Raw genomic sequence first — 21,688 nt, forward strand, 5'->3', positions numbered from 1 at the left:
AAAGCAAAGTGGAACTACCTACAACACAGCTATGTGTTTGGCAAAAGAGAGCAGCAGATCCCTGACTGAGCCTGGCATTAGGAACATGGAGCCTCTTTGGCATATTCTTCTCCTTGTTGCTCTCCTATGTCTTCAGCTCGACTGAAGACGGTGTCTACATCCATTCAAGGAGTGGCGGGGGACTATTTAACCTGACACGTCTGCACACCAAGACAAAAGTGTGGTGGGTCCATATCTGAGAGAGGTTCTTTGCAGATGAGGCAGCCTTGATTGTGCACTCCAAGGAAGCTCTAGAGTCTCACCAACCAATTTGCCCAAACCTGTATGGGATTCGGCTTTGCCATCAGCCTGACAAAGACCAACATCCTGGGTCAGGACGCTGCCTGGGTTTGTCTAAGTGCCACCAGCTCCTCTTTGAGAACACGTGCACGGTCCTTCACATATGTATTGGGGATTTTTTCATATGTATTGAAGCTTCCCATTTATAGGTAGGCAATCGGTGTACCCCTTGAATGCATGCAAAAGTGCCCTGCATGTGCCCTTTGTATCTACATGGGGGTCTTTGAATTAATTGTAATATTTAATTACATGCATCCAAACCAGTGCCATTAAAATCAATGGGAGTTTTGCTATTAACTTTACTGTGCTGTGGATTGCACTCCCTGATATTTAATTGATATGGAATATGTTGAAGTATTATAAATATTTACCCTACAGGAACTGAATTATTTTCAGTGCTGTATTTTACATAAGATGCCCAGAAAAAGGTCAGAACTTACCTAATTAACATTTATTAAATCTACATACATCGCTGAACAAAATTTATGTCTTTCACACACAAGGTTAATTTGAATTAGTGTTTCTTAATACCAATAACAACAAATGTTAATCAAGCTAACTTCTACTCTGGGTATATGTTAGTGAGGGTGATACTGTAATGCGTTGTTATAAATATATTATGCAATCACATTTTATCTATGAAATGTTTTAAGGGTTCAATAATTGGCAATAGGATTAGTAATTTATTAGAAAAATCATAGAAACAAATTCACAGGGTAGAAAATTCCTGCAAGAGTTCTCTTAACTAATTACTTAATCTTCTGTGTCTTAATACTGAATCAGACCATTTGTTCATGTAACCCAACACTATCTACCGGTACTCAGACTAGAAGCAGAAGTCCAAGGCAGAAGGATAATGGTCTGGGGTTGTGTGGAGGTCAAATACACATTACTATTTCTGAAGCAGGGTCCCCCCAGTGTCCTTGCCTCCAGCATCCTGGAGCCAACCAGTCAGAATAAAAGGGGAGATTTTAGCCAAAAAGTATTTTCACCCTTTCTGTTGATTTGAGCCAATCCGAGTTGAAGGAGGTGAGTCAACCACTGAGGATTGACTTGTAGGGACACTCTGGTGTCAGATGCGCAAGAACAACATCAATGAGTTGTTCTGTGTATTCCATATAAAAACACAGGCTGCTTCACTTTCAAAAAACTGATGTTAAAGTTCTGCTACAGACAATGGAACTTCAGGGAAAACACAACTCAATTCACTCCAAAATAATATATTGGAGCACTCCAAATCATATACCCATGTACATGCACAGAAAATAGTAGATCTAGCTGAAAGGCAACACATAGAGAACTGCACTAATTGTTGCAATGCCTCCCTAATTATTATTGCTGTATAATCTTACAAGGTTGTATAAACTTGGAAAGGGACATGGCTGTGAGGAGGTCTGGTTGTGAGGGGGCATAGCTGTGACTATTATGCAGGGACCCTGCATTTATGAATTTGCTAGTACACGTACCCTCCTGGTCCCAGGTCCATTGGGGAGGAGTTTCCACTTCTGTCACCTGAGATATACCACTGGTGCATGGCCCCTTTCCCAATAAATATGCAGTAATGAGCAATCTCTATAGGACCCTCTCTGTCAGTCTCTTTATACCTGTAACCTTGTGACTCAGAAAGGGAGACAAATGCTTATTCAACAGCAAAAACACAGGATAGTTCCTTATTTACAACCTCCCCATGCTTACTGAGCTCTGTTAGTAAGCAGAATGTTGAACTTAGAAAGACCATTGGTCTAACTAAGCATGGCACTACACAGTCATCCATAAATATCTATTCTAGGGAGGCTACAAATTTTCATGTGGCATCTAACTCGCATAACCAACTACACGTTTCCTTCATGCTCCGGTACAATATGGAGAAGTTTATTCCTTTATCTTTAACTCCTGCCCCAACATTAAAATATCATGCCGTGTTTAGGGAAGCTTAAGTTTCACAGCTCTGTATTGGGAAGCTTTTGATGTCTGATGTATCTTGGTTTTTTATATTCTGTTGGAAGCCTCCCAAAGTGGCTGGGGCAACCCAGTCAGATGGATGGGGTACAAATAATTATTTTAATGTTATTATTAAAACTAAAACCAGTCATTTCTAAACAATTTGTAAGCTGATTTTGTTCTAAAAACATAGATACAAGGATACATAATAGTTTACCTATGAATCTTTAAACTCTTGTTTACATGAAGCTGGATCTCCCAGAATGGTTGAGAATCTTAGTGCATTGGCTGAATGTCTCTTGAATTCCTTTGTTCTAACAGTACTAGCCAGGCATTGCTGAATGTAGCCAGTCCTGATGTTGTCGATTTCAGTAAACAGTGGACGATGCCAGCATATCATCACTAGGGAAGATGGGCTGGGAAAGACTTTTTAAAGCACTGATGCCTTTTTACATTGGCCCAGTAATCATTTAAATGTTTTCATGCAGGAAAGAACTGGAAGAGTTTGCAGAGATGAAGGAGAAAGAGGAACAGAAAAAAGCCCTCGAAAGAGAAAAAAGGAAAAAGGATTACCTCGCCCAAAAGATGCATTACCTCCTTAGCACTGTGCAGGTTGGTGTACCTGTCCCTGACAGCTCATGCAAACCACTGAGGCCCCTAGCTTGACAGAGATAAACTAGCAGGCTGAATGGGACATGACTTGTTGAAAAGATATCACAAAGACACTACTTCGAGTTCAATTTAGTGCATTTCTATAGGCGAAAGCAGGTACCATGACTGCTGCGTGACACGACAGCAGCTTCATAGAGGCGGCATCAGCGCGGCTGGCAGAAAGAGTCCAAGTCAGCAGTTTGATCTGCCATTGTGATAACACAACACAAAGGGCATAACCTCACTTTAAAAACTCATTTTGACTGGCTTATTGTTGTGGTTGTTTCACTTGTCAAGGACTAACCAGTTATTAAGCTGAGGAGGGGTTTCATATTTTTTCTGTTTTAATTGAGCTAATGCTTTGATCAGAATTACATTGCTCCACTATGTTTCAAAATAGGTGGTTAAGAATAGATTATCTGTTTAAAAAAACAACAAAAAACTTTCCAGAGTGATCTTCTTGGGTCAGCAAATTTACCTTGATTACCTTCTTGTAGACAGTACTCTTGAATATATTCCAACAGATCTATTTACTCTTCTTAGAAGGTTTGCTGGAATTCTGAAGAGCTATTTGGTATGACAGATGTTCCCCTCTTTAATCCCTGCTTAAGTTCATCAGTGCAAATAAGTCTTTTCCTGCCTGCGATAAGTGCTTATTTATATGAACATCCATACTGGAAATGCAAGCACAATTGTTTCAGTCTTAAATGGGTATCTGTTATTGATGATTAGACTTTTTATTTAGTCATGCTCACTTTTTGCTTAACAAGTGTCTTTCTTCCAATCAGGGATCGAAGACAACAGCATAAGATTTTGCCATAGAAAATTTAGCTCCCTTCTTTTGTGTCACATCAATCATGAATAAGCAATGTTGGAGTTTGTTTACCTAAGCTGCATAGCAATTAATTATGGGAAAGTGAACTGATTAGTGGAAATTAGTTATTTTAATTGTAAATTTAGTGAAATCAAGGTTTGTTTGTGAAGAAACAGAAGAAAGGACTAATTAGTAAATCAATATTATTAAAAATGAATTATTCATCTGCTCCTTGAAAGAAAAAAATCTCTCTGGGAAAGGACTTTTCATTGTTTAAAACTTTAATTTAGATATATAAATACATCCAAATATTTCAAAGAGTGGACAAACCGCATCTCAATGAAGACAGTGCGTAGGGGTATTTATGGTTAATTTGGAAATTTAAGATTTCTCATCCTCATAATTTCAAGACAATCTACAAACATGCTAATCAAATGGTGCAATATGTAGCAACATGTGAAAATCACACTTGTCTCTGAAGTGTAATGCACTTATTGAAATATTACTTAACAATTTAAGAACTAGCACTTCAGGTCCCAGCCCCCAAATGCGCCAATGTCATTGCAGAATTGCGGTGTATCTTACATTCCCTGTGATTCGATATGCAGCAGGTTAATGCAAATATGCAAATTATACACACACACACACATTAAAATATACAGATTTGTTGCATCCTTATATATTACCTTCTCAGGGTGTCTAATGCTGGTATAAACTTAGCATACAAAGAAGTTAAAAATAGAATTGGAACTGTATTTTGATTAAAACTGAGGTTGCTAGAAGACAATGCCTGGAGAAATAAATGACAAGCTCTAAAACTTTATCCTTATGAAATATTGAGCTTTTAATCAACGTTCTTCGTTTATTGGTGGTTTCAATAACTAGTCAAGTAACACCTAACACATCTAAGCCTTCCTTTGTTTGAAGAAAATTCTTTCTTCATCATCCCTATAATTATGAAGAAACTTGCCATAGAATCTATGCCAGTGTTTTCAAGTCATAAATTATGTTATCTGCTCCACCTACTGGTTGCCTTGTGGAAGAGATCCAACTGCGTACTACAGTTAGAAATACACTGAGATAGTGTTAAGATCTATCCAATTTTCGTATTCATAACATTTCTGTTGAGACTGAGATTTTAAAGAGGGAATTTTGAGTTTGCTTTTCAGAGAAAGCCATGGAATCCTTATTTTATTTCTTTAAATGGTGCCTGCTTTTCTTCGTGTTATTCTTTCTCAGGTTTGTAGTGCCAGCACAAAGCTTTTACAAAGACCGAACAACATCATTGTAGTTTTTTATGCTGAACATCTTTTCTATCTGTAAGACAAATCAGTAAGAGCAGAGCAGGAAACTTTTATCATCATTTAATATTTGTAAGACACACTACAATTGACAGTGGTTAATTTTTATAATAACAATTCTACATTGTAACCCTTCCCAGAGTGGCTTAAAATATGAACTTAAGCAATGTGTGTCTCCTTGTGTATGTATTTTTAAAATGTAATTTTGTCGCTCAACTTCAGCAAGAAAAAGAAGAATGTGCTGAAACAGTGAAAGCCAACCAAATTATTACATATATTGTTCCTGTGTTTTGGAAGATTTTGAATCTTCAAGTGACAAGAACTATAAATATACCTGTTTTCTGCCTCTCATATTATTGCACCAAAATAGCTACTAACATCCTCTTCCTCCTCTTAAAAGCGACTTGCTATGACAGAGCTTGCATTCATCAGTAATTTGGCTAAAACAACAAATGGTAGCATTAAAATCAGTAGTGGAATTATAAAATTAATTTTTTTTAGTTAGTATGCCATGGTAAATGGCTTCTATTGCAGCTTGGCCTGCTGTCTCTGGTGTTTTGGTTTGTAAAGCGATGATATTTGCAGTATTATTAATTTGCATGTGTTTATTTCTATTTTGGCTCGGCATGTAATGCCTCAGGCTTATATTATTGATTCAAAAAGAGCTAAGTAGTCCGTTGTAGCAGTGTTGGCTGCTGTGGCTTTTCGGGATCTGCAGACAAAGATGATGTGCCCACACTGTTTTCTGCTTTTTAAACAACTCAATAAAAATAATGATGACATTGTCCTTGAAATGCAACTTGGTGGTACAGTTTTACGGTATGGAGCAAAATCTTACCAATTTTGAAGATAGTTCTAAATCTTGTGCTATAGCATATTTCCTTCAGATAAATAAATTCGCTGGAGAATTTGAGAGAAAATGGCGAGTAGCGGTCCGTGATCTGGCTTTAGCTGTCCATATTGTGTGCAGTGAGTTAGTTTTTAATAATAGCCAAACAGAACGTAGAAAAAAAATACTTTCATCATAGTCAGATATAAGATAAAGGAAAGAAGTCTACTGCATGGAGAAGATCCATTTAAAACATAATACTTTACATTAAAGGTAAAGGTACCCCTGCCCGTACGGGCCAGTCTTGACAGACTCTGGGGTTGTGCGCCCATCTCACTTAAGAGGCCAGGGGCCAGCGCTGTCCGGAGACACTTCCGGGTCACGTGGCCAGCGTGACATCGCTGCTCTGGCGAGCCAGAGCCGCACACGGAAACGCCGTTTACCTTCCCGCTGGTAAGCGGTCCCTATTTATCTACTTGCACCCGGAGGTGCTTTCGAACTGCTAGGTTGGCAGGCGCTGGGACCGAGCAGCGGGAGCGCACCCCGCCGCAGGGATTCGAACCGCCGACCTTTCGATCGGCAAGCCCTAGGCGCTGAGGCTTTAACCCACAGCGCCACCTGTGTCCCCATACTTTACATTAAAGATTGCTTAAAATCTTGGTTTTGTGTCATGATCAGTGCAGTTTTCGGGCAATGTCCTCCAGGGAAGAAACACTTGCTTTGGGGGGGGGGACATGGCTAGCACTGTGGGCTAAACCACAGATCCTAGGGCTTGCCGATCAGAAGGTCGGTGGTTTGAATCCCCGCGCAGGGGTGAGCTCCCGTTGCTTGGTCCCTGCTCCTGCCAACCTAGCAGTTCAAAGCATGTCAAAGTGCAAGTAGATAAAAAGGGACCGCTCCAGCGGGAAGGTAAACAGCATTTCTGTGTGCTGCTCTGGTTCGCCAGAAGCAGCTTAGTCACGCTAGCCTCATGACCCAGAAGCTGTACGCCGGCTCCCTCAGCCAGTAAAGCGAGATGAGCACCGCAACCCCAGAGTCATCCACGACTGGACCTAATGGTCAGGGGTCCCTTTACCTTTACCTGGCCAGATGACACAGCCCTGCCACCATAACTCTTTTTCAGATGATTTATTTATTTTGTTTGTAAAATTTATTTCCTACCTCTCATCCCCAAACAATTCCAGGATGGATCACAATAATAAAAATATACCATAAAGTCAGCATAAAGTCAGATTTAAAAATTCCCTATTAACACTAGCATGACAATAGGCAGCTCACGTCATCTGTCCCATTTTAGACAATCCAGGTCTCTCTGGATGCCTGCATGCATCACACACTATCCCCAAAGTCTTGGTGAAAAAGATAGGTTTCCAGCTGGCACTAAAAACTGTAAGTGTCAGCACCAGCCACATTATGGGGGAAGGATATTTCCACAGTTGGGGTGCCATCATTGAGAAAGCCTGATCTTTGCAGGATTCTTAAATCAAAGGACCAACAATACAGAGAGGGGTACTCCTTGAGATAACTTGGTCCTAAGATATTAATGGCTGAGCCCCCTGGAAGACCACTATCTGCAAAATAAGAGGACCACCCAGCCAGCTCTTTCAGAGAGATGGCACCTACCACAAACCAACTCTAGTTAGCCTACATGAGGCTTCAGTTGGCTATAAATCCCTTTAGAGACAAGAACTTCTGCAGTTGTCTTGACAACTCTTAGAGCTGTCCAAAGGCCTGGTCCAATCTGCTTTGACTGAATACTACCCGATTGTCCTGTTAGCATCAAGCTCCCATAAAACTTGGTGTCTTGAAAGCACTGTCATTCGCTTTTGGGAGAAAGAACAAGTGGTGAGTCCATAAAGTAAGGGGAAATCCCAGAGCAAGGAGTTCCAGTGAATGAGTCATATTAAAGGCTTAGTTTAATAATTTAAAATGAACACTGCTAAATTAGTTATTAAACAAATGGAGATATATAAATGCCTAGCTAAAATGGAGATACTTTAGGAATAATGCTGGACCTCAGTTACAGCATTTCATCAATGAATAAGTAAAACATCACAGATACTGTATACATACAGACTTGCAGATTATAAGTTAGCGTTTCCTGCCTCTTGTTCAAGCAAAATTATTATTAAATTCAAGAGGACTTTTCACACTGCAAGATTCTTGCACATAAGAAATCAGTTTTCCATCTACATCTCAACCCAGTTAAGCCAAACCTTTTGAATTTAGGATGTTGACACACCACAATTCTAAGACAACTGACTTGGGACTTAGGTCCAAGTACGTGAATTGAGTGTGTGAATTAGAAATCTGATGCAGGTGTCAGCCTTCCTTGCAACTCACAGCTACACTGAAGTTCTAGAAGGCAAAATCTTAACAAAAGGCTCTCCTTTGTGGGTTCTTTAAATCTTTGAATAATATTTAGAAATTCTACAGTGAAGTATGAACTTTTTTCTTTGAGGCTAATCTATAATAGATCCTTGGTTATGCCGTTTCAAAATGCATATATACATCTGATTGCAGTTAAAAGAAATTGGTATTATTTTTAACAAAGAGATTACACTGTATGGAATCATTCACTTCTTTATTTTTGCAATATTTTCAAAGTATGTGTATGCATATTTAAATTTCCAAATCATTCTTTCACCTCTTGACAGAGAGAGAGGCCACCAGAGCTCTCCCCTCCGTCTGGACATTACCAGGAATGTTCACTGGAATTCTTAAGGAAGCATTAACTGCAGTACCTGGAAAAATATCATGTTTCTTTTCAGTTTCCCACAAGAGTAATTGAATGTTGAATATCTTACTAAATGCTGGACTGTGACAGTGTGTTAACACTCTTGACTATCTCCTAACAGCAGGGCAATTATTTGCTGAGTGGGATTTTTATAAATCCCCTGGCAGTAGTATGTTCTGATAATTATGATGAAGTGCATTGGTCAGTGTTGATTCAGCAATTCCGTTTCCAGCAAATATTTCTTTCACACCTCTCCTTCATGCTTCTACATTTATGGTTTCTTTTTTCAAGAAATGCGCTCTCTGTTTCTCCGTCTCTGTGTGTTTAACAAAGAAAGTAGAATAGATTACATGCACACAAAAAGTTTTAAGGAAAACGCTAGTGCTTTGCAAGGGAAGGATCTAGGGATCAGGCTGTCATGCAATGTCGTTGACGACTTACCCATTTTGGACAGAGTAATATTGTTTGCCTTTTGGGGTTACCTGTGTGCCCAACATTGATCTTGAATCTCAGGTTGAACTCTGTCTTTCTTCCAAATTCACTATATATACCAACTGCACCCTTCCTGGATTTGTGAGGTCTAACCACCATTATACATGCCTTGGTAAGTTTTCAACTAGATTTTATCAGTGCATTGTATGTGCAACTACAAACATGAGTCTGACCAAACTGCGGGAGGCAGTGGAAGACAGGAGTGCCTGTCGTGCTCTGGTCCATGGGGTAACAAAGAGTCGGACACGACTAAACAACAACAACAATGTGCAACTACGCTTGAACATAGTTGAGAAAATAAGGGTCCAGAATGCAGCTGCAGAGCTATTGGCAGGAGTTAATCTACAGGGAGCATTTTAATTTGGGGATTGATTTCAAAAGCATTGGAAAGGGATTACTTGTAGTTTGGAAAACTGTTTTAGGTGGGTGCCTGATACCATTTGTAGATGGTGTATCTGACAGCAGGAATCTGTAAAAAAAATAATGCAACAGTAGCAATTCACCTTAAGTGATGACACTGGATTATTATCAAAAGAAAATTGTGGATGACTGCTCAATGTAGAAAAAAATACCAGGTTTTGTTTTTTTTAAAAATGTGATATTTATATAATTCACAAACTTGATCCTTCCTAGCAAAACCTTTCTCTTTGCCCTCTGCATGCCATTTTCAATTACCAAGATTAAAAATTATATGAAGAAAGCAAAATGATACATTGTTAGAAATGAAAATGATTCAAAATATTAATGTAATGCTAAGGGTGGCTGGGTAACAAATGGCACATGCACTCCTATGCTTGGGATCTGGCAAAATTAATAATACTTCTGGGTCATGCATGGGTTTCCCTGGTGGAAGGCCTGATGAAGAAAAGAATTCCAGGGCAAGAGAGCAGAGAAAGTTTGTGGAGCTCAGTTTTCCTTTTTACAGCAAGTCAGAATCATAGCCTTAAAACACACACACACACACACACACACACACACACAGAGAGAGAGAGAGAGAGAGAGAGAGAGCTTTCACACCTCATTTGCCATATTCACCACTGGGCCACTATTCAGCAGAAGGGCGTATTGCAAGGAGGTCAGTAAGAAGCTATTAGCAGAGTCTCCCCCAGAGGTTTCTTGGGTCTTATTGAGTTGGAAGTTAGCATGACAGTACTGCAAATAACTCAGTTGTAGGTTTTTTAACAGTTAGCACAGATTTCCCTATAGTGTTTGTCACTTCAGAAAATTGTTCCTGAAAATGAAGTCCCAGAAAGCCAGCTTTGACAGAGGCCCTTGCGAGAGACGCTTGCGAAGAACATGGATACAGAAAAATGTGTCATGCTCTCCATAGACTAGATGTGATTTGAAAGGGGGTTGGGGTTGGGAATAACCTATAGTACTATTTAGAAATAAAGCTGGAAAGCACACTTTAGCATTGGATACCCTGCTAAAGTAACACTGATGACTTTCTAACTGGTTATACTGGGTGATGAAAATGAACGAACAGGATGTTGGGAATGACCCTGGGGTTTTTGAGAGCATAAACGCCAGTCGGTTTATGCCCAACTCTTTTTCTATATGGATGGATGGGGTTGGGGAGCAGAGATGGGCGGATGGCAAGGAAACTGGTTATGTATTGTCACCATAGATTAAACCAAAGGGGGGATATTTACAGAGGAACGCATAGGTCTGTTCATTTATACATGTTTTTATATGTTCAGATAAAACTATTCAGTTTACTGTTCTGCAGAATAGGAGCTGAGGATGGAGCATGATGATTGCTCTGCTAATGCAGTATAAACAAGGGTAACATCCAGCTACTGTTGAGTACTTTTAAGTCTTACTGGTTTCAGCAGAATAACTCTCCCATTGAATTAAACGTGAGCAAAGGCTGCCATATTTTGGCTGGTCATGTCTCAAAACATTAACACCAGTGTTGGCAAGACACCATACCACTACTACTGTATATACCTTTGTAGCTGTGTGGGAGGTGAAAGTAAATACAGGTTAAAGCCAAGGATCACTTAGAAGAAACCAGTTTGCCTATTATCATCCTGTATTCTTGTTGCTTTTTAAAAAATATACTTATTTTTAACCCAAACCCCAACTTTTCTGGGCAGAATATGAACTGCACAATAAGATCACCGTTAAACAATTATTTAATCAGTTTTGCACAGGTAGAGGATATGAGTAGGGAAGTATCTTGTTTGGGGTGATTTTTCCCAGAGATTTTTTAAGGATGATGACCTAAGTGTTTCATGATATTCAGGTGGTAACAGGATAGAACTTGGAAATGAATGTACAGAAATAGAAATATAAAGCTAGGTTTCTTAAATATAGAAGAACAAGCTTTGCTGATGAAGAATGAGCATGGCTTTTGCAAAGGAAATCCCTGCCTCATAAACCTTCTGGAGTTCTTTGAGAATTTCACTTAGCATTTAGTGATAGAAATTGTCCGATTGACACTTTTACTCAGTCTTCTAAATACCTTTTGACAATGCCACTAACCAGAGTCTGCTGAGCAACGTTAACAGTCATTATATATGAGGATTGGCACTTTGATGGATTGGCAGTTAGTTAAAGAACAGAAAATAGATTAAATAGACAGACTAGGATTAAATAGACAGTTTTTCACAGTGGTGCAAAGTAAACAGGAGAATCTGTAGTGGGACTGGCACTGTTTAAATTATTAGTTCATTATCTGGAGTCAAGTGTGAACAATGAGATATCCACAACTGCCAGATGATGGTGGAAACCCAAGAAGGGCTCCAAAAGGACTTCTCTAAACTTCATGAATGGACAATAAAATGGGTAATTAGGTTGAGTGTAAGCAAACCGATGCACATTGAGACAAAATACTCCTGATTTAGTATATACATTGATGGTGTGTCAACTGGTAATGACTAACCCAAGAAGAAAGTACTTTATGTCATTCAATGAAAGCATCAGTGCAGTTTGTGGCAGCAGTAAAGAAGGCAAATTCCTTGCTATATCTAGGTTATTAGGAAATGGACTGAAAATAAAACGGCCAGAATTATATACAAATCTACAACTATTTTTAGAATGTAGCATAGAGTTCTGGTCAGCCAATCGCAAAAAGGGTATCATAGGACTCAAAAAGAGGCCGGAAAAGAGAAAATGATCCAAAAGTTGGAGCATTTCCCCCTTAATTAAAAGCTAACAAATTTATGCCCTTACCATTCAATAAACAGCCAATCTTCCAGTCCAATTATCTCTCTGCATATAGGAGTCTTCTATACATTTGAACAGCAATATATAGATATAGATAAATAAAAGCTTGCTTAACTTTTTGACACTAAGAGTTTGAATTTTCCTGTGGGACACACTAATGAAAAATGCATTACAGCTAATTGAGGAGCACTCAATCCTCTCACTCCCAAGAGGTTAATACATTATGAGAAGCTGGACTCTTAAGTTTCCCTAGGAGCCAGAAATCAGCAGCAGATGCAACAATATAAACATTGACTCTACATCTGCTTCAGCTCAGTTCTAACGCTTTCTTCATTTCTCTTATTCAACAGTGCTTAACAGTTAAAAAGATAATTATGCTACCTGCATAAATCTTGTTTCAACAGGCCGATACGCTTGTTCTAAAATGGCTCTTTTGGAACAACATATCAATAATCCTTTTTTAAATTTTTCTTTGCGCTGATTAGATGACTTACACATCCCACAGCTCTCCCAACCCATTGAGGTGGCATGTGTAGATGCAGGTTTTTGGGTGTGCTTGTAGTGCCATATGAAGAACCACATGGAAGCAGCATCCCCCGCTGTATTGAAAACTGAATGTACAGAAGCAGTGCTGTGCATGCAGTTCCTGGGACGGCATCCAGCATTCAGGATATATTTGTGGTTCTGTGTCAATAATTCAGAGCATACAACAGTTGGTGTACCAATGAGTGATATCCAACCAAGTCAAATTCAGGCTAGTATTCTTACTCAATGAAACCTGAGTCAATTATGTCCATCGATTTCAGAGGGTCTATTCTAACATTGGATATCACCCAAGAATGTCTTGTTTGAATCTACAACGCATTTCGATGAGCTTTACAGGTGTTCTATGGCAAATAACATGGGAAAGGTTCTCTGCAGGAAGAAATGTGAAAATCAAACAAAACTCTACATACACATACATAAAACCCCCAAGTGATTTATTTATTTATAACAGTAATTCTATACCACCATCATGTAAAATATGAGTGCAGTGTACAATAGATGAACAATAAAAGAAATATTTAAGTAGTATGTATAATATGTATTATACTTCCATCATCTTCAGATTTCTTGGTGAGCTTGTCTTCTGAAAGCATGTAATAACTAATTTATAATAAATAATATAAATAAATGATACATTGTTTGATTTGCTATCTAAACTAGAGAAATTTTGAAGCAATGCACATAAATGGTGGTGTGTCTTTAGATTGCAGGAATATACAACTCGCCCTACAGGAAATCACCAGATCCAATGGAATTGGAATTAAGGAAAGCAAAACCTTTGAGGCCCAAGAAGAAAAAGGTCAAAAAGGATGCTGTTGATCTCCACTGGAATGCTTATTCTGATTTGTTTGGCTTCCAACGAGAGCCAGCTCTTCCTCCTATTGGGAGACAAAAACCTCAGGTATTGTGTATCAATAACTCCCAATAACAGCCACAGCTACATTCATGAAATGACTGAAAGGTTTTTGTTTCCATCTTTATGAGAGACCATGTGTTTTAAATGGCCACATAAAATGAAAGATGTTAGCCATACCCTGTACAGTGGTACCTCGGGTTATAGACACTTCAGGTTACAGACACTTCAGGTCACGGGCTCCGCTAACCTGAGAACAGAAAATGGCACAACGGCGGCACGGCAGCGGGAGGCCCCATTAGCTAAAGTGCTACCTCAGGTTAAGAACAGTTTCAGGTTAAGAACGGACCTCCAGAACGAATTAAGTTCTTAACCTGAGGTACCACTCTCAGGCTGCAATTGTTGTTTTATTCAGAAGATCTGGTTTAATCAACCTTAATGGGAATGGAACTTTACATTCATTTCATTGTGGGAGAAAGTTCCACATACTTAAACCACAGAACTTTCCCGAGCATTGAAGAGAATGGAATATCCCTGTCCCTGCTCACAGAGATGGCTGTGAGTACAGTGGAATCTTGGTTCTCGAACTTAATCCGTTCCAGGAGTCCATTCGACTCCTGAAACTGTTCAAAAACCAAGGCACGGCTCCCGATTGGCTGCAGGAACTTCCTGCACTCAATCGGAAGCCGCATCGGACGTTCGGCTTCTGAAAAATGTTTGCAAACTGGAACACTCACTTCTGGGTTTGCGGCGTTCGGGAGCCAATTTGTTCAGGAGCCAAGCCATTCGGGAACCAAGGTACCACTGTACATTCTTTGGTGGGGCATTCCATAGCACAGAAGAGAATAAGACAGTCCCTTCATACCCTGAGCTCTGCATGCCCTGTGAAGGTTTCACAAAACGTTGAGTTATCTCCAGTACCTAGAAGGAGTCCCATCAGTGTTTCAAATTGTTTTTGCCCAGTACCATTTTCAATCTCCGAATCAAAATAACAGAAGTGATGACAATTTCATCTTTCCCTTTTTCCTCCCACTCACCCAATGTTCACTTGGAATGTCATTTGCTGCTGATCCAACTGAGTTGCAGTGTTAATTTCCACTGACTAAAAGATCAATTTACCAGGGGTAGAAGAATGAACAGGCAACATACATTTCTAAGGCGTACATATTTCCCTATATTGTGTAAAGATCTCCTTAATATTTTTAAATCAAAGTGGAAATTTTACTGTTTCCGTAACTACTTCCTGCTGCAAACTTGAACTCACTGAAATTGGTTATAACAGTTAATGGCCATTTAAAATCAATTAGTCTCTTCCCTAGAGTAGATGGAGTATCTCCACTAGCCTACAATTTGCCAAAATACAGTTATACTACGTGTTGATTTGCTAAGTTTCTCTTGTTTAGGCTACTTTGGAGCATTTCCCCCCCAGTTTAGACACAGACAAAGAAACTTACACAAGAAAGCCTTTCAGAACAAAGAGAAGACTTCTACTTATTTCCCTGCACATTGAAGAGGGAATTTACTGTATAATACTTTAATCCTTTCAGTGCCCTGGGATGTACACTGTGGAGTAAATTTTCAAAGTACAGTGCATGGATTTAACTGTGCGACTCTCATTGATGTTAATGGGAGTCACACGGCTAAATCCCTGGACAACACAATTTAGAGGTGTATGTTTGGGAAAGGACATTGGTCTGAGCTGATGAAACAGCTGGAATGAAAATCCAACAGAATGCACTGTTCTTAAAGTGGTCTGGTGGTGTGGCAATGAGGGATTTATAATTGCTAGCCATCCTTGTGACTTAGTACTCAGTGACAGCAGCATTTGACATTAAACTTGTGTACCTTCCACATTAGGCCCCATGTGAGTGTTAAGATACCAAAATGTGCTCAAGGAGAGTGTTAAAACAAGAGTTTGTATTCATGTCAATTTTCAGACTAAACATTTAACTATCTGTTGGCTTTCTCAGGCAGTATATGGGAAAATATTGTGTGTGTGTAACACACACACACATATATATATTCATACTGTTGATATATATTCTGTCAGATCTCTGACTTTTATCACAGAATTAACTAGAATTACAGAACGCTGGAAACAAAGATAGTGAAATTAGTTGTCACAAAGGAAATTAAGAACATCTACATTGCTTTATTTTTTCTCTCCTTTCCCCCTTGTAGCCTGCTATGCAAGGCAAACAGGATAGGATCAGATGCTAAGGTTCTTGCCTCATTTGAGTTATCATCCATAAATGCAGTGAACCATTCAGGATAGTGCACTCATCTGGTGTGCAAGAAGTTGTATGAATCAGATACTGTTGTTAGACCTCAGGTTGAGTTACCTAAATTGGCCCTTCAAACCATAATTGGAGCCTTTCTGGATGAAACCATATTCCAAAATCTTGTTCATACAGTGACCAATAGCAAGTAGCCATTGATTGTCTTATCCTCTAGGTCAATGGTTCCCAATTGGTAGTTTTATGAGAGGCGGAGAAAAACCTTTCTCTACCTATTTTCTCCACACCATGAAAAATCATTTAGAACTTTATTGATAATTTTGGTTACTCTTTTCTGAAACTTTACCTTATCTGTTTTGAGGTGAGGCAACCACAACTGTACACAGCACTCCACATATGGTTATATCATAGCTTGGAGTAATGGCATTATGATATTAGCTGTTGGTTTTTTAATGACCCCCAAAGTGAGATTTCACAGCTGTAGGGTTGACATCATCATGCTATCAGCTATGATCCCAAAGTCCCATCCTTTCCATCCAATGCATGTGTAGAGGCAAATTGCTTTAAAGTGGAATGCCACTGTATGCAACATTTACATCATGTAAATTGTATGCAACATTTACACATCAAAAGCTACTGTAAGCATGGACTTCCCCATTCATTCCGGTGGAGAGCACTCTGCATTCTTTTTCTGTCTGTGTATAGAGCTTCCCTTTTTCATAATATTAAGGGGAAAGAACTTACAGGTTTGTGCACATCAGATCCCTGACTCATAAGGAGATGTCTGTATTTTGATGACAGAATGCAATTCCGCATGCACTTAAATGCCTCTGCAGTAAAGCATGGTCTTATCTATGTTGGCTTGTGCCCACGACAGCAAAACATAGCAGGGGTGCAAGATGGTAGGAATTAAGTGAGAACTTTGAAATGGAAAACAACGTAGGCCTTCTATTTTCCTGTTTACACTGAATCCCCATTCTGTGCTTTAAGGACTATCGTCACCTAGATAAGATCATGGTTAATTCTTTTCCCCATTTTATGTTTTTAACTGCAAATTTCTAGATAACATAAGCAAATAATGTGCATTATTTTTAGTCAATTACTTGATTGCACTCATTACTCCTGTGAAACCTAATAAACTTTTTAATTTCTTTTTCACACCTTTAAAAGCTCTGTAGTGGTCCCAATAAAATAAATTTATTCTTGGCGTAACCCTTCTGGAAGTGAAGGAGGGGGGTTCTGGCACAATGAATAACTGCTACGATCACTTGCTTCCTTCTTTTCAGGAGACCTGGCAATTGGGGCGCTGTGCCTTTAAAAAGTAAAGTTCCAATAAAAATCCATTAACAACTTTCAAATATAGCAATCCTTCTGTCCAGCTGTGAAAAGTACTAGATGATACTTATTTGCCATTTGTGTTATTTACGGTCCGTGACTTTTATGGTAACTGGTTCCTATTATTGGTTTCTATTAATGTAAAACATAAGTGAACATAAATGAGGCGTGAATCATTTCTTTTTATTAGCCCTGCAGTCTTCACTCAGTTCTTGCAGTAACTCCAGCTGTGGCTTGTTAGTGATAACCTATTTAAAGAAAGAGATCCTTCAGAATAAGAGGCATGATTAGGATTGTTGCCCCCACCTCCTTTTCTTGGGTGAGATTGTTTCACTACTTCAGTGTTAGAACAACAGTGGTAAAAAGGAAAACAAGCTGTAATTGGCAACTCAGCAATAGTCAGCTGCCTGTAAATTGTATTGAGTTACAGTGCTAATGATATTTACGGTACGTTCATACTTACTACCTAAAGGCAAGAGGTGGGGTAACCTTTTTAAAAAACACTGGATAGGTTTTTCCTTTGCCAAATATCTATGGTCTGGGTTCCCACAAACATAGGGTTAGCTTGTCAACATTTCTATGTCTGGAGCACTTTAGGCTGTTGATGGCAGATCATATAGCAAATTCTGCCCACACAGCACCCAATTTATTTATCCACATAAGAAACTAACATAGAAAAGGCTCTTCTCCCTCACATGATTGTGTGTGTTTGCTATAATTTGGAGGCATATTCAATCATACAAGCCCCTGCTAAGTCTAGAATGGTATAGTTCAGAAATGATTCATCACTTCTTCCACTGTTTGTGATAACTCAGCAAATGTGTAATTATATTCATATAATTACAGCCTGATAAAAGCTCACTTATTAATCTATAGAAAATTATCACAAGATTAGGTAAGGACCCAAAACTATTAAATTTAGCTTTTCACCAAGATTCGAGAAAGAAACAAGCCTCCTCTTAGATGCAGAGACATCAGTGCTAGGCTGCTAATAAAAATCAAAGCAAAGAGGAACAGCCCCAGTGCAGAACGCATGTCTTCTCCTGTACCTTTCAGGGCCCATTTCGTGATCCTGTTGAAGTGTTGCAGCAACGCTATAAGCCTTTGGAACCGTCTGTGCAGGTGGCAGCTTCAAACGTTTCACTGGAGCTCGCCAGAGAAAAAATTAAACAAGAAGAGTGGAGAAACCGTGTACATGATGAAGTGTAAGTTGCTTGCTTTCCCCTCCTATTTTCGCTTCACTGTGCCTCTTCTTTTTATATCTTTTACTGTTGCTCGATACTCAAAAAAGCTGTTGATTCTGAAAAGTTGAAAAGCAACCATTAAGCATAAGTCTATCTAAGCATCATATTTCATGGACCAAGATTTTCAAATGTCTTAGGCCCTGATCTATTCACCCAGGAAAGCCGAAATACTTGGATTTAAGCTTGTTTAGCTGAGTTGAGGTCAATGGGGCTAAATCGGTTTAAAACCAAGTCCATTTCATCTTGATTGATTTGTGGATTGGGCTATTATTCTGTAATAATCCCACTTAAGTAGTTAGGTTAGCCGCTTCAGATGACAAGCCACTGAACAGCCCTGATCTTAGTCAAGCAAATCAGACACTCCTGGCCAGAAGAGAACTCCACTGCTTCGTACTTCTTCACCAAATACGTGCAAGCTTTCACAGCAGGCTGTACCTGCCCAACCCCACTCCAGCATAGTTCAATAATAGCTTCCTTACTGTGGCTGCATCTGAGAAATAATTAAGGTAATTCCACACCACCTGGAACAGTGAAACTTGGTATGCTTGTAGGCCAAGGCAACTTGCCTATTTGAAAAGTACTTGAAAACTGGAATGTGTTCCTTTAACAGACTAAACTCTGAATGTAAAGATTATCTGATAAGATTGGGCTGAGGGCGTTTAATAGACCCTTCATATACTCACGTCAGCATGGATGGCCGAGACTTCCAACAACAGTTTTGCAAGCACAGATGCAAGTTTCATTTACTAAACTGAAATAAACATGCATTAGTAACTTAAACAGGAGCTGTGCAGGCAAAGTACCAGGCTTGGAAGTGCGGGAATTTAACTTTGCATCATTCTCTCTTTTATGACTATATGGTAATGGAAGAATTTTAAGGTTTTACAGCACCCAAATTGCTTGATAGGTAACCTACCTACATACAGATTCATGTGTGTGCTCAGCAACTCAAAATATTATTGACACTGTTACTTTTGATAATACAGTTGACCTCAAGGTGTATGAAACCTAAATCTACCCATGGGGCTTTCTTGACCTGGATTTCATCCACCAGCCCTCCAGAACAGGAAATCAGTGTTGTCAAATCACTGTGCCAGTGACTTCTAACCCAGTGTAGGGAACTATATACATCCAGTTCTGGGAATCATATGCACTGAACCCCTTTACCTGCACTGTGCCCAATATAGCAAAAGATGCATTTATGGAAACTAGCTTCTGGTTATGTGTTGCCCTCACTTAATCAGGGTGTTTGAGGTTTGGAATGTTCATTTACAAGTTTGAAGAGCACGGGCAGTTATGAAAACAGGCACTGAATGTTATTCCTTGCAAATCTAACACATCTAAAACTTTTTTCAAGTTATGTCTAGTTTGTCAGATGCTTTGCAACTTTAGCAATTTGCATATTTTCTGGACTATTATTGTATTATGATAAACAGGGATTATCATATATTTTCAGATAATGTTTTCTTAACAATTCAACTTCTATTTGTAACTCTTCCATTTATTTTAATTACTAGCACAGTGTGCAACATTTATTAATCAGCAGAGCCTTTTTAAGTTAAAATACTAAATTAGCTAACCCCATTAACACAGAATACACCAAACAAGCAGTAATAGGAGAGGTAGTTACTGTGCAAATCGTATTATACATGCGGGTGCTCTAGGGCACAGTTAAGCATGATTACCCTCTTTTGATCCAGTATTCCTCTGCCTCTTCTAGCTAATTTCCAGTGGAAATTTACAAAGTGGTGCCTTCATTTTTCCAGCTTAATTTTTCTAATGAAGTTCTGGTACTTTATAACACTGGGGATATAGATAATAAGTCTGTATATAATTAAGAAGTTCTAGAATGTGTCCGCAAAGAAGAGGTCTCATTACTTTTGCTTTATACGAGAAGTGGGCTAGCATTTGTCTGCTGCTTTTACTTCTACTGCAGACTGGGATTAAAACCAAAACAGCCCAATGATTATTCGTGTTATATCAGAAAACATAATGCAGGCAGCGCAAAAACAACCCTTGTAACGGAAATATAGCCAGTGTAAGACTATGCAAAGTTTTTAAATAATAATTCTTAAAGATATGACTTCTTGAGAGGCACTTTAAGCACAACCTAACTCGTTTTCTCTTTTCTTTTTTTAGCCTTCAGTTGTTACACATAAAATTATATCTAGCACAGGAGGGGAGTTGACTGAAAACAACTATTGACTTAGACCTGTTGTCTTGGAAGGGATGGGAATTAAATAATGTTTAATACATGCTTTCATAAATCAGGCACTTTTTATAGTTTAGTGCATGTGCTGCAGCAGCTAATGCAGTACCATTTCATTAATGTGCTCTTATCTTGTGCTCTTCTTAAAAGATTTGCAGGGCTCAACACAGTTCCTTCTAGCATTGGTTGCAAAACTTTCAACCCATGGAATGAATACAGGTCCATGGGCCATACTTAGCAGCCTACCAGGGTGCTCAGCAAGAACATTTGATTCTTCTACCCCTTGGGGTGACAGTTTGCCTTCTGGCCAAGTGTCGAAGAATACCTGATACTCAAATGACTGCATGTAATAAACCTAACAGACATACAAGCCAAATAGCAGAGAAAACACATAACATTGCACAGTGCATGCTTCACTCTGGACTGTTAATGTGCTCATTCATTTGACATATGTATATATCGGCCAGTAGTGGGTGGGCCTTGGTGTTGTCCTCATGCCCCCTAAGGAACATCCTTCAGGTGAGGACAATGGTCCCATCAGTAAATGAGTGTCATTAATCTAGACAAAGAAATTATTTATCAGAATGCTAGTTCTTAGCTTCTAAACCAGCCTTTCTTAACTTGGGTCTCCAGCTGTCATTGGACTACAACTCCCATCATCCCTGACCACTGGCTATGCTGGCTAGGAATGATGGGAGTTATAGCCCAACAACATGTTGGAGACCCAAGGTTGAGAAGGGCTGTTCCAAACAGTTGGGTTCTGGGACCCAGGAGAATTTGGCTGTCAATCCAAGTGGGTCAGAAGCAGAGAGGCAGTCCAAAGCAGGTGGTGGTTCATGGGCCAAACTAGGGGACTGACCGTTAGGCAGAATCCTCACACAATGAGACCAGTTGTCAAACTAACCAGCAAGCTTTGTGACTCTGGCTTTATAGGGCCTGATGGACAAGGATTGACTTTTTGGATCAGCTGGTGGTACTCAGGCCTTGGC

General features: G+C 39.2%; 1 protein-coding gene across 1 annotated transcript in view; it reads left to right on the forward strand.

Moving 5' to 3' along the window:
* SPATA17 (spermatogenesis associated 17) overlaps positions 1-21,688 on the forward strand; it is a 73,750-nt gene that overhangs the window by 23,902 nt on the left and 28,160 nt on the right. Inside the window, 3 exon segments of the mRNA XM_079968934.1 lie at positions 2,769-2,892; positions 13,525-13,722; positions 18,303-18,451. Coding sequence (XP_079825060.1) covers positions 2,769-2,892; positions 13,525-13,722; positions 18,303-18,451 — 471 coding nt within the window.

The sequence above is a fragment of the Podarcis cretensis genome (assembly GCF_951804945.1).
Source record: "Podarcis cretensis genome assembly, chromosome: 3".
Lineage (NCBI taxonomy): Eukaryota > Metazoa > Chordata > Lepidosauria > Squamata > Lacertidae > Podarcis > Podarcis cretensis.